General features: G+C 42.9%; 1 protein-coding gene across 4 annotated transcripts in view; it reads right to left on the reverse strand.

Moving 5' to 3' along the window:
- Positions 1-1,473: 1,473 nt before the first annotated feature.
- LOC124120161 overlaps positions 1,474-12,929 on the reverse strand; it is a 44,058-nt gene continuing 32,602 nt past the window's right edge. For 2 of the 4 annotated variants that reach the window (XM_048398114.1, XM_048398113.1), the window contains exons 3-5: positions 10,868-10,927; positions 6,970-7,026; positions 1,474-6,224 (exon numbers count right to left, since the gene is read on the reverse strand). In XM_048398114.1, the coding sequence (XP_048254071.1) occupies positions 2,622-6,224; positions 6,970-7,026; positions 10,868-10,927 (3,720 nt within the window). In that variant the 3' untranslated portion in view covers positions 1,474-2,621. The remainder of the gene's footprint in view (positions 6,225-6,969; positions 7,027-10,867; positions 10,928-12,929) is intronic. The other 2 variants (XM_048398115.1, XM_048398116.1) reach the window with 2 other exon arrangements.

Genomic DNA, 12,929 nt, shown 5'->3' on the forward strand with positions numbered 1-12,929 from the left:
ATTAAAAACCACGAGTCAAATATTATGAAGGGAGGTAACTCTGAGCTTGTAATTTGCAACCTCGATTCATTAAAGATATTAATGGTGATATTTGATGGTGTTATTGATCTACAGAAAAGGGAGAAGTGTGCACAAAAAATATTCAAATGTCAATAACCAGTCGGGCCTTGATCATCAACGTTTACCACTTTATTGAAGCCAGAACCCTGGACATTGTGCTGACACACCAGGGACTATTTGGATGATACTGAGACTATATGTAGGATCCAAGTTTAACGCTACAAAATCTGTTTAACTATATCTATAAAATCTATATAAACAAGATAATAAAAGCAGCCAAAGAGAAACAGTGAGTGAGTGAGTTTGGTTTTACGCAGCTTTTAGCAATATTCCAGCAATATCACGGCGGGGGACACAGAAATGGGCTTCACACACTGTACCCTTGTTGGGAATCGAACCCTGGTCTTCGGCGTGACGAGCGAACGTTTTAACCACTAGGCTACCCGACCGCCCCCCAAAGAGAAACAGATGACCATGTGAATGCTACTAATGACTGCTGTCAAGGATACCCAAAGAAGCTACACTTTTCCACAAACTGTCTTCATCTGAGGCTTGTAATGACATGAAATATCTCAGTAACCCTATCAAAAGTTGAGTTATACATATGTATTACTTATGTGCTCCATACATGAAATGTCTGTCAGAGGTCATGGTGTGCAATATTACACTGTATGTATTTCACATACTTCAGTGGAACATGCTGCGGAACACTGAACAAACAAGTGTCTGACTGTGGTCTACAATATTACACAGTTCCACCGTACATAGTCCCAGAGTTGAGTCATATTGTTTCACAAAGTTGCACAGAACACAAAGTAGTCTATATCACCAACATCCACATCACATATTCCCCGTATCAACTGTCTGGGAATACCTGTATTACAAAGTACCATAGAACATTCTCAGGAGTAGTCTACATCCACGGCACATATTCCCTGTATAAACTGTCTGGGAATACCTGTATTACAAAGTACCATAGAACATTCTCAGGAGTAGTCTACATCCACGGCACATATTCCCTGTATAAACTGTCTGGGAATACCTGTATTACAAAGTACCATAGAACATTCTCAGGAGTAGTCTACATCCACGGCACATATTCCCTGTATAAACTGTCTGGGAATACCTGTATTACAAAGTACCATAGAACATTCTCAGGAGTAGTCTACATCCACGGCACATATTCCCTGTATAAACTGTCTGGGAATACCTGTATTACAAAGTACCATAGAACATTCTCAGGAGTAGTCTACATCCACGGCACATATTCCCTGTATAAACTGTCTGGGAATACCTGTATTACAAAGTACCATAGAACATTCTCAGGAGTAATCTACGTCACCCCCATCCATGGCATATATTCCCTGTATCAACTGTCTTGGAATACCTGTATTACAAAGTACCATAAAACATTCTCAGGAGTAGTCTACATCCACGGCACATATTCCCTGTATCAACTGTCTGTGGATAACTGTATTACAAAGTACCTTGGAACATTCTCAGGAGTAGTCTACATCACCTACATGCACGGCACATATTCCCCGTATCAACTGTCTGGGAATACCTGTATTACAAAGTACCATAGAACATTCTCAGGAGTAGTCTACATCCTCGGCACATATTCCCTGTATAAACTGTCTGGGAATACCTGTATTACAAAATACCATAGAACATTCTCAGGAGTAGTCTACATCACCTACATGCACGGCACATATTCCCCGTATCAACTGTCTGGGAATACCTGTATTACAAAGTACCATAGAACATTCTCAGGAGTAATCTACATCACCCACATCCTTGGCACATATTCCCCGTATCAACTGTCTGGGAATACCTGTATTACAAAGTACCATAGAACATTCTCAGGAGTAATCTACATCACCCACATCCATGGCACATATTCCCCGTATCAACTGTCTGGGAATACCTGTATTACAAAGTACCATAGAACATTCTCAGGAGTAATCTACATCACCCACATCCATGGCACATATTCCCCGTATCAACTGTCTGGGAATACCTGTATTACAAAGTACCATAGAACATTCTCAGGAGTAATCTACATCACCCACATCCATGGCACATATTCCCCGTATCAACTGTCTGCGGATAACTGTATTACAAAGTACCATAGAACATTCTCAGGAGTAATCTACATCACCCACATCCATGGCACATATTCGCTGTATCAACTGTCTGTGGATAACTGTATTACAAAGTACCATAGAACATTCTCAGGAGTAGTCTACATCACCTACATCCAAGGCACATATTCCCTGTATCAACTGTCTGTGGATAACTGTATTACAAAGTACCATAGAACATTCTCAGGAGTAATCTACATCACCCACATCCATGGCACATATTCCCTGTATCAACTGTCTGTGGATAACTGTATTACAAAGTACCATAGAACATTCTCAGGAGTAGTCTACATCACCTACATGCACGGCACATATTCCCTGTATCAACTGTCTGGGAATACTGTTTCACAAAGTTACACAGAACATACTGCCAGTAGTAGTCTGTATTACCTACATCCACGGCACATATTCCCCATATCAACTGTCTGTCTGAGACTGCAGCATCTGGGCTATGATGCTGGATGTGGATGGGGATCTGTTCAGAATGGGTCCCGTCGCCTTCTCCTCCCTCCTCCTCTTGCCAGTCACCTTCACCTTCTTACCTGGAGAAGTGGTTGGTCCCGCGAAGGGTCGCTTCAAGTTCTCTCTGATACTTGTTGGTGCCACCTCTGGTGGTGACACTGGGGTCGCCTGGGTCCTGATCACCTTTGCATAAACTGCTGCTGTGTGGATGTGTTGCTGGCGTGAGGGTCGAACATCCCTACCAGACATTAGAGGTTCACTTGACTTTAGGATAACGCTACAGAGATTGCTCTTGACTGGACTCCTGGCGATATTAGATTTTGAATCTGAGGTCTTCTTCACATCAGTCCCAGACACAAGGCTTGATTCATCAGATACTGCTGTACTTGGAGCAGATGGTGATACAGCTTCAGGATTCTGTTTGGCTTCTTCAACTTTTCTTTCATCTGGTACCGACTTTGTCTGCAATAATTTGGTTTTCAGAGCAGATGAAAGCATAAACGGAAGGAGCTTCCCCTCGAGGTCACTTTCATCACAAGAGTCGATAGACGTGACCTCCTGTTTGACCTCTAAGACCTCGGGAATGTCCTCCGACTCCTGTTCCCCGGTAGACTTCCACTCAGGGTGTGTGCGGATGTGGCGGTAATGGCTGCCGTAGTTGTTGAACTGCCTCTCACAGAACATACACTTGTAGGGCTTCTCCCCCGTGTGGATTCGCATGTGAACGCGGTAGTGACACGACGCTGTGAACGTCTTTCCGCAGATGTTACAGGAGAAGGGCCGGTCCCCTGTGTGGGTCCGCATGTGCACCGTGAGTGAGTTGGAGTACAGAAAGCTCTTATCACAGATGTCACACTTGAACTTGCGCTCACCGACATGGGTGAGCTTGTGTCGTCCAAGTATCGAAGATGAAGAATACGATTTCAAACATATAGAACATTTAAAAGGTCGTTCGCCTGTGTGGGATCTCAGGTGATCCTTCAGTGTGGTAGAAAGGGCGAACGCCTTCCCGCATTGATCACATCCAAACGGTTTCTCCCCTGTGTGTGTCCTTGTGTGTCGCTCCAACTCCGACGGCGAGTAGAACGTCTTCTCACACTGCTTGCACTTGTTCAGCGCCATTCGTTTATGAACATAACGAACATGGACGGCCTTCCTATTCTTGGAACGAAAAACCAGGCCACACTTCTCACAGGGGTAACTCTCTGCGACTGGCATCAACGCAGGGTCCACTTTGTCCACCAGCTCCACCAAACCCTTATCCGACTCCCGCATATGACAGTGCATGTGTTTCCGCAGGCTTGAGGCCTGCTTGAACTGGGAACCACAGATAGCACACATGGTGACGTTCCCGTGTGTCAGCAGTCCCTTGTGTGTCTGGAGATGTCCTGACAAATGCCAGGAACGCTGAAAGGTCTTCTTGCAAACAGGACAACCGTACGGTCTGTCGAGAGAGCAGGCATCGTGAGTGTTCATATGTTCAAAAGCCTGTTTCAAGGTGGGAGAGACCTTCCCACACCTGAAGCAGTTTAACTCATCGATCTTCTTGGAGTGGGTTTTCACATGAACGATGAGCGCTCCGGGGGTACCGAATGCTTTGTCACATATCCCACACCGATACAGGGAAGGTGTCCCTTGTAGAGGAGTGACCTCTTTCTGTTGAGGTGATGTTTGAACTTTCATCACTTGTTTTTGTGTCACCGGATGAAGCTTAAACACAAGATTTTGTGTCCCTGTTTGCTGTTGTGCCACTGATTGTAGTTTCACCACTGGTTGCTGTTGTGCAACTGCTTTCAATTTCACAAACGGTTGCTGTTGTGCCACTTGTTGCAGTTTCACAACTGGTTGCTGTTGTGCCACTTGTTGCAGTTTCACAACTGGTTGCTGTTGTGCAACTGCTTTCAATTTCACAAACGTTTGCTGTTGTGCCACTTGTTGCAGTTTCACCACTGGTTGCTGTTGTGCCACTTGTTGCAGTTTCACAACTGGTTGCTGTTGTGCAACTGCTTTCAATTTCACAACTGGTTGCTGTTGTGCAACTGCTTTCAATTTCACAACTGGTTGCTGTTGTGCCACTTGTTGCAGTTTCACCACCGGCTGCTGTTGTGCCACTTGTTGCAGTTTCACCACCGGTTGCTCTTGTGCAACATGTTGCAGTTTTATCAGAGGCTGGGTCTGTATTTGTATCAGTGGCTGCTTGTGTTTTGCTATCAAGGGTTGTGTGTTGGTCACTGATAGCCGTGTTGTCATAGGCTGGAGTTTTGGTTGTATCTTAATCCATGGTCGCTTTGGGGCGAATAGTTGTTCCTTTTTGGCTTGCTGTTTTGTTGGTTGCTGTTTTACCTCAGGTTGTTGTTCAATTGGTGGCTCTTCTTTTACTGGCTGGTGCTTACCTGCAAGTCGCTGTTGTTTTGCTAACTGCCGTTTTGCTAACAGTTGTTGTTTTACTGTTCGCAGTTTTGACACAGCCGGTGGTTTTACTGGTTGCAGTTTTGCCAATTCTTTCTGCTGTTTTATTATTTGCAGTTTTTCCACAAGTTGCTGTTTGACTGATTTCTGCTTTGTCACAGTTTGCTGTTGTCCTGGTGGTTGTATTTCACCACGAGGTCTCTTTTCTTTAACAGAATCAGGACTTATCACAAGCTGCTCCTTGGTCTCAGGATGTCCTTCCTCCAGTTGCTGTTTGTCATGTTCATCAAATATATCCCGAGATGATTTGTGGATGTACACCATATTGCCAACGTCTGCCTGAGACAAGTCCTCATCACTGACAGGTTCTTCCTTCACCTGTACATTGTCCAACTCCTCATCTTCACTGTCCCCACCACCCTTTGCCAGCATCGCGGTAGCTTCTCCACCCACATCAGCACAACTCCCAGTCTGGTCGTTTTCTGCCTCTGTTTCCTCCCCAGGCTCAACTTTCACGTCCGTCATGACGGCATCGTCCTCGGTGTCCACACCGCCTAACGCGGGATGACTGCACTGCAGGCTCTCCATACCTTCCTCTGGTTCTTTCTTAATGGTAACCATGGGAACCATCATTGTCCATTCGGTTGAGTCACTTCCCACGAAGCCAAAACCAGGCGCGATGATCTCAGATGGGTTCACACCACAATTACTACCTGGATCTGACGTCGTGGTTTCATGTCCGTGGTCACCGACATCCTCCTGGTCCCCTTCACCATCATCGTCACCATCATCGTCACCATCATCGTCACCATCATCGTCACCTCCATCATCATCATAATCACCATCGTCACCGACATCATCATCGCCATCAATGTCATCATCATCGTCATCGTCATCATCATCATTCCTTGTAATGATGAAGGAATCACTGTCTACGACTCTGTTTCCTGCCCCAGGTTCTGTCTTGATGACGGTGTTACCGTCACTGCCTATCACATAGATCTCTGATGTTTTCCCACATGTGTCAACTTTTGTCGTGATATTGACTTCAGATGCTGAACCAGGATTCCGATTACTTTCGACTGGAGCAGACACTGCTTTGTGTCCACCTGAATCGGTCCTCACCTCACCCTCCGTATTGGGAATATCCTGCAAAACAAAAGGATACAAATTTGAAATGTCCATTCTGGAAAAAAACAAAAGCGTTTCATGCTGAAAAAATTGTCCATCACATTAAATCAGAAATCATAAGACCTGGATTATTACACCCCTTGAAACCGGTGTAATCAAGGATTATATCCTACCTAAATATTATCCCAAGGAGAGTTTTACTCTACAGTATAGTATAGGATAGGATTAAACACACTGGCAGGGGTTCAAATTCACAAGGGAGAATCATCCTGACACTAGAGAATCGCAACCATATATTCGAAATAAAAATTTCAAAATTTTAATTGAGAACTGTATCAACATATTTTTCAAGCGTAGTCTGAAATGAAAGTCACCAGATTGAAACGAGTGCCGTAAAGCTCAAGAAAGCGTAATGGGATGTCCTCAGATCTTTGTTTAGCGGCAGCGAGAACTGATCTGATTTTGATGAGATTGATATAGCAAGGCAGGGCTTCATGCAGGCGGGGGCGGTCGGGTAGCCTGGTGGTTAAAGCCCATTTCTGGTGTCCCCCGCCGTGATATTGCTGGAATATTGCTAAAAGCGGCGTAAAACCATACTCACTCACTCACTCACTCATGCGGGCCATGGCAGGTCTCTTCTGTTTCAAATGTTCATCCAACTGAAGCACAGCATGTTGACAGAATCCAGCTGAGATTCAAGTCTAGACTAAACCCAGACTTAAAGCAAACACTCCTTCCACTGACCCACCATCCCCATTCTTACCATTCCAACAGCTTGACTGTCGCTCTTAGACGCCAACATAGCGCGGTCCTTGCTTACCTGAAACATACAATCCAAATCCATTAGAGGAAAAACTGTCAGTCCTCAGGCAATATGACCTGAATAACTGAGTGGATATGACCTGAATAACTGAGTGGATATGACCTGAATAACTGAAAGGCTTTGTCCTGAATAACTGAGAGATATGACCTGAATAACTGAGAGGCTTTGACCCGAATAACTGAGAGACTATGACCTGAATAACTGAGATATGACCTGAATAACTGAGAGGCTTTGACCCGAATAACTGAGAGGTTATGACCTGAATAACTGAGAGACTATGACCTGAATAACTGAGATATGACCTGAATAACTGAGAGGCTTTGACCCGAATAACTGAGAGGCTATGACCTGAATAACTGAGAGGATATGACCTGAATAACTGATTAGATATGACCTGAATAACTGAGTGATATGACCTGAATAACTGAGAGGCTATGACCTGAATAACTGAGGCTATGACCTGAATAAATGAGTGATATGACCTGAATAACTGAGAGACTTTGACCTGAATAACTGAGAGGCTATGACCTGAATAACTGAGGATATGACCTGAATAACTGAGAGGCTATGACCTGAATAACAGAGCTATGACCTGAATAACTGAGAGGATATGACCTGAATAACTGAGAAGATATGACCTGAATAACCGAGAGATACGACCTGAATGACCGAGAGATATGACCTGAATAACCGAGAGATATTACCTGAATAACCGAGAGATATGACCTGAATAACTGAGAGTCTATGGCCTGAATAACTGAGAGATATGACCTGAATAACTGAGAAGATATGACCTGAATAACTGAGATGATATGACCTGAATAACTGAGAGGATATGACCTGAATAACTGAGAAGATATGACCTGAATAACCGAGAGATATGACCTGAATAACCGAGAGGATATGACCTGAATAACCGAGAGGATATGACCTGAATAATCGAGAGATATGACCTGAATAACCGAGAGGATATGACCTGAATAACTGAGAGGATATGACCTGAATAACCGAGATATGACCTCAATAACCGAGAGATATGACCGGAATAACTGAGAGGATATGACCTGAATAACTGAGAAGATGTGACTTAAATAACCGAGAGATATGACCTGAATAACTGAGAGGATATGACCTGAATAACCAAGAGATATGACGTGAATAACCGAGATATATGACCTGAACAACTGAGGAGATATGACCTGAATAACTGAGAGGATATGACCTGAATAACTGAGAGGATATGACCTGAATAACTGAGAAGATATGACCTAAATAACCGAGAGATATGACCTGAATAACCGAGAGATATGACCTGAATAACTGAGAGACTTTGACCTGAATAACTGAGAGGATATGACCTGAATAACTGAGAGGCTATGACCGGAATAACTGAGAGACTTTGACCTGAATAACTGAGAGGATATGACCTGAATAACTTAGAGGATATGACCTGAATAACGGAGAGATATGACCTGAATAACTGAGAGGATATGACCTGAATAACTGAGAGGATATGACCTGAATAACTGAGAGATATGACCTGAATAACTGAGAGGATATGACCTGAATAACCGAGAGGATATGACCTGAATAACTGAGAAGATATGACCTGAATAACCGAGAGGATATGACCTTAATAACTGAGATGATATGACCCTTAATAACCGAGAGATATTACCTGAATAACTGAGATATATGACCTGAATAACCGAGATATATGACCTGAATGACCGAGAGATATGACCTGAATAAGTGAGAGGATATGACCTGAATAACTGAGAGGATATTACCTGAATAACTGAGATATATGACCTGAATGACCGAGAGATATGACCTGAATAAGTGAGAGGATATGACCTGAATAACTGAGAGGATATTACCTGAATAACTGAGATATATGACCTGAATAACCGAGATATATGACCTGAATAACCGAGAGATATTACCTGAATAAGTGAGAGGATATGACCTGAACAACTGCCAGGTCATTTCTTTTCAAATACTTAAAAGTTTTTCACCATTCTAACAAAGTTTTTATAATAATTACAATATAGTGGTTGATAAATCCAAAATAGAACTACTCGCAAAATTCCATGACAAAAAATGTACATGTGAGAACTCTTATTGGAGACAATACATGACTAAATGCTGAGTACATTAACTTGCCAAAACAAAAGTACTCAAAGCTCATTTGGTTACAACTATTAAATACTACAGACTGTTTATACCATAAACACAATCTTCGAAATTCCCACCAGTCTGCAAGCTCGAGACAATTAATGGTATTCACAACTAACGAGGGCTGTAATTCTGAACCGGTTCTCAATGTTTCATTTTTGCAATATGTCCATTGACCGTTTATGGAACAGAATAAAACTGACAGAAAATGTAAACAAAGCAAACATTTTTGTGTTATTCAAGCAGGACTAGCAACAGATTCTGAGGACTAGTGAAAAAAGACTCAGGCACTAGAGTGCTATCGGCTGATCTGACATTTTAATTCCATCTGTAACAGGCTGAAAGTTTCTGGACACATCTAATGATATCACCTCCTTGAAACATTTGGAAAAAAGAGGTGAGTCTATGAGTATTGTTTAATGCCTCTTTTAGCAATATTCCAGCAATGGGCTTCAAACAATGTACCCATGTCGGGAATCAAACCCTGGACTACAGCATGACAAACGAACGCTTTAACCACTAGGCCATCCTACCGTCCCACTAGACAACAGGGGATGCTTAGTAACGGTCAATACGATACGCTGGGTGCCGCATTAAACAACAAACAAACAAACAAACAAACAATTTGTATGCATCTTCAACTCTTGACACAAGGGATCAGTAAAATACAAACAGGATCTTCGTATTTTCTTGTCAGATAACATGTTAATCACATCAAATCACATTAGTCAAAATTGCAACTTTTTTAGGTCCCTGGATGAGAGTGTTTTGAGCCACTTTTAGCAATATTCTAGCCATATCACTGCGGGGAACACACAAAATTGGCTTCACACATTGTACCCACATGGGAACCCAGCCTTTAGTGTCATGAGCTAATGCATTAACCACTGGGCTATTCCACCACCCCTCTCAAAACAAGCAAAGATCAGAGCTACAGATAAGCAGCGTATTTGCGTAAAATAACCCCCAAAAATAGTCAAAACCCAATTACTTTCAATTAACTTGCGTGAAGAAACACATGCATTAAAGGAAAAACTCAAATGTATAAAAACAGCACTCGTAAATTCCCAATGAAGCTTTTTCAGCATGCGTACAAAGGAGCTGTTTTCCAAAACACAATTACGAGCTAATTTACTTTCCGGATCAAGCCTATTTATTTAGAACATCTAATATTTACATCTAAAACATTATTTCATATTTTTTTTAAATCTTAAAATGTTCACTAATTTTGGGAAATACCCAATAGATTGATCATGTTGATGAAAAGATGAGTGAAAAAATATTGGTTACCCAATGAAAAATGTAATGACCCAATTAAAATAGAAACCCTGGAGTAAAATCTCAATGGCTCAAAATGTTATCTGGAGCTCTGGAGTGAGTGAGTGAGTATGGTTTTACGCCGCTTTTAGCAATATTCCAGCAATATCACGGCGGGGGACATCAGAAATGGTCTTCACACATTGTACCCATGTCGGGAATGGAACCCGGGTCTTCTGCGTGACGAGCGAACGCTTTAACCACTAGGCTACCCGACCGCCCCTGGAGCTCTGGAAGATGACACCTATTACAGCCTCGAGCATCCATGTTCAAGCCCCCAAATGATAACTGAGGCTGCGAGACTTGAACACAGACAGCGCAAGGTAAATGCCTGTTTACCTACCCATGCACCAGCCTTGTCCACTCTAGTGCTGAAGGCGATTCCTCGGTCCAAAAGCTTTCCCTGAATACAAAGTTGACTATCGTCATTAACAGGAAGATGTATCGCTGTCACGTAGTTTATTCAAACTGAAATACTGAAGACGAGTCAGCGAGACTGTTCACATGATTCTTAACACTGAAAAGATCCTTAAGTTTACCATTTTCAAAAAAGTTTACCATCTTCAAAAATGTATTTAATCTTGGTCAAAATAACTGCATCTTTCTTGACACAATCACTCCACTATAGCACTTGAAACAAGAGCATGGTTACATCAGCTAATCACTACAAAAGTATGAAAATTTGTATTGTGTTGCCGATTCAAAATGATGACAAAATCCACATGAAATATCAAGAGTTTATTCAGAATGTTGTCCCTATGTTGTCAAGGTAGCTAAGGTAACCATGGTAATGAAGACTATATAACCAGGGATGATACAACAAAGAAACTTTCAGAAAACGAGAGAAGTCAAAAGCAAATAACTGTTGACTTTTGTCTACAATATTTCAGTTTGCAAATGAAACAAACATCACAACATATATGTCTATTAAAACATCAACAAATAACATCAATAATGAATTTGCATGTGCTCCAGAAAGTAGCCATGAAAAACATGTCCATGTTTCTCATATGAACACCCACTCAGGCCCGAGACGATTCTACCTGCCATTCGGGTCATTCATGGACCCATACAAATTTGAAACTACGGGCCCGAGACGATTCTACCTGCCATTCGGGTCATTCATTGACCCCTACAAATTTGAAACTACGGGCCCGAGACGAAATCTACCTGCCATTCGGGTCATTCATGGACCCATACAAATTTGAAACTACGGGCCCGAGACGAAATCTACCTGCCATTCGGGTCATTCATGGACCCATACAAATTTGAAACTACGGGCCCGAGACGAAATCTACCTGCCATTCGGGTCATTCATGGACCCATACAAATTTGAAACTACGGGCCCGAGACGAAATCTATCTGCCATTCGGGTCATTCATGGACCCATACAAATTTGAAACTACGGGCCCGAGACGAAATCTACCTGCCATTCGGGTCATTCATGGACCCATACAAATTTGAAACTACGGGCCCGAGACGAAATCTACCTGCCATTCGGGTCATTCATGGACCCATACAAATTTGAAACTACAGGCCCGAGACGATTCTACCTGCCATTCGGGTCATTCAAGGACCCATACAAATTTGAAACTACGGGCCCGAGACGATTCTACCTGCCATTCGGGTCATTCATGGACCCATACAAATTTGAAACTACGGGCCCGAGACGAAATCTACCTGCCATTCGGGTCATTCATGGACCCATACAAATTTGAAACTACGGGCCCGAGACGATTCTACCTGCCATTCGGGTCATTCAAGGACCCATACAAATTTGAAACTACAGGCCCGAGACGATTCTACCTGCCATTCGGGTCATTCATGGACCCATACAAATTTGAAACTACGGGCCCGAGACGAAATCAAACTGCCATTCGGGTCATTCATGGACCCATACAAATTTGAAACTACGGGCCTGAGACGAAATCTACCTGCCATTCGGGTCATTCAAGGACCCCTACAAATTTGAAACTACAGGCCCGAGACGATTCTACCTGCCATTCGGGTCATTCATGGACCCATACAAATTTGAAACTACGGGCCCGAGACGAAATCTACCTGCCATTCGGGTCATTCATGGACCCATACAAATTTGAAACTACAGGCCCGAGACGATTCTACCTGCCATTTGGGTCATTCAAGGACCCCTACAAATTTGAAACTACAGGCCCGAGACGATTCTACCTGCCATTCGGGTCATTCATGGACCCATACAAATTTGAAACTACGGGCCCGAGACGAAATCTACCTGCCATTCGGGTCATTCATGGACCCATACAAATTTGAAACTACAGGCCCGAGACGATTCTATCTGCCATTCGGGTCATTCAAGGACCCATACAAATTTGAAACTACAGGCCCGAGGCGATTCTACGTGCCAATTCGGGTCATTTGAGGACCCA

Source organism: Haliotis rufescens, unplaced genomic scaffold, assembly GCF_023055435.1.
Source record: "Haliotis rufescens isolate VD_foot unplaced genomic scaffold, xgHalRufe1.0.p SCAF_18, whole genome shotgun sequence".
NCBI classification, from domain to species: domain Eukaryota; kingdom Metazoa; phylum Mollusca; class Gastropoda; order Lepetellida; family Haliotidae; genus Haliotis; species Haliotis rufescens.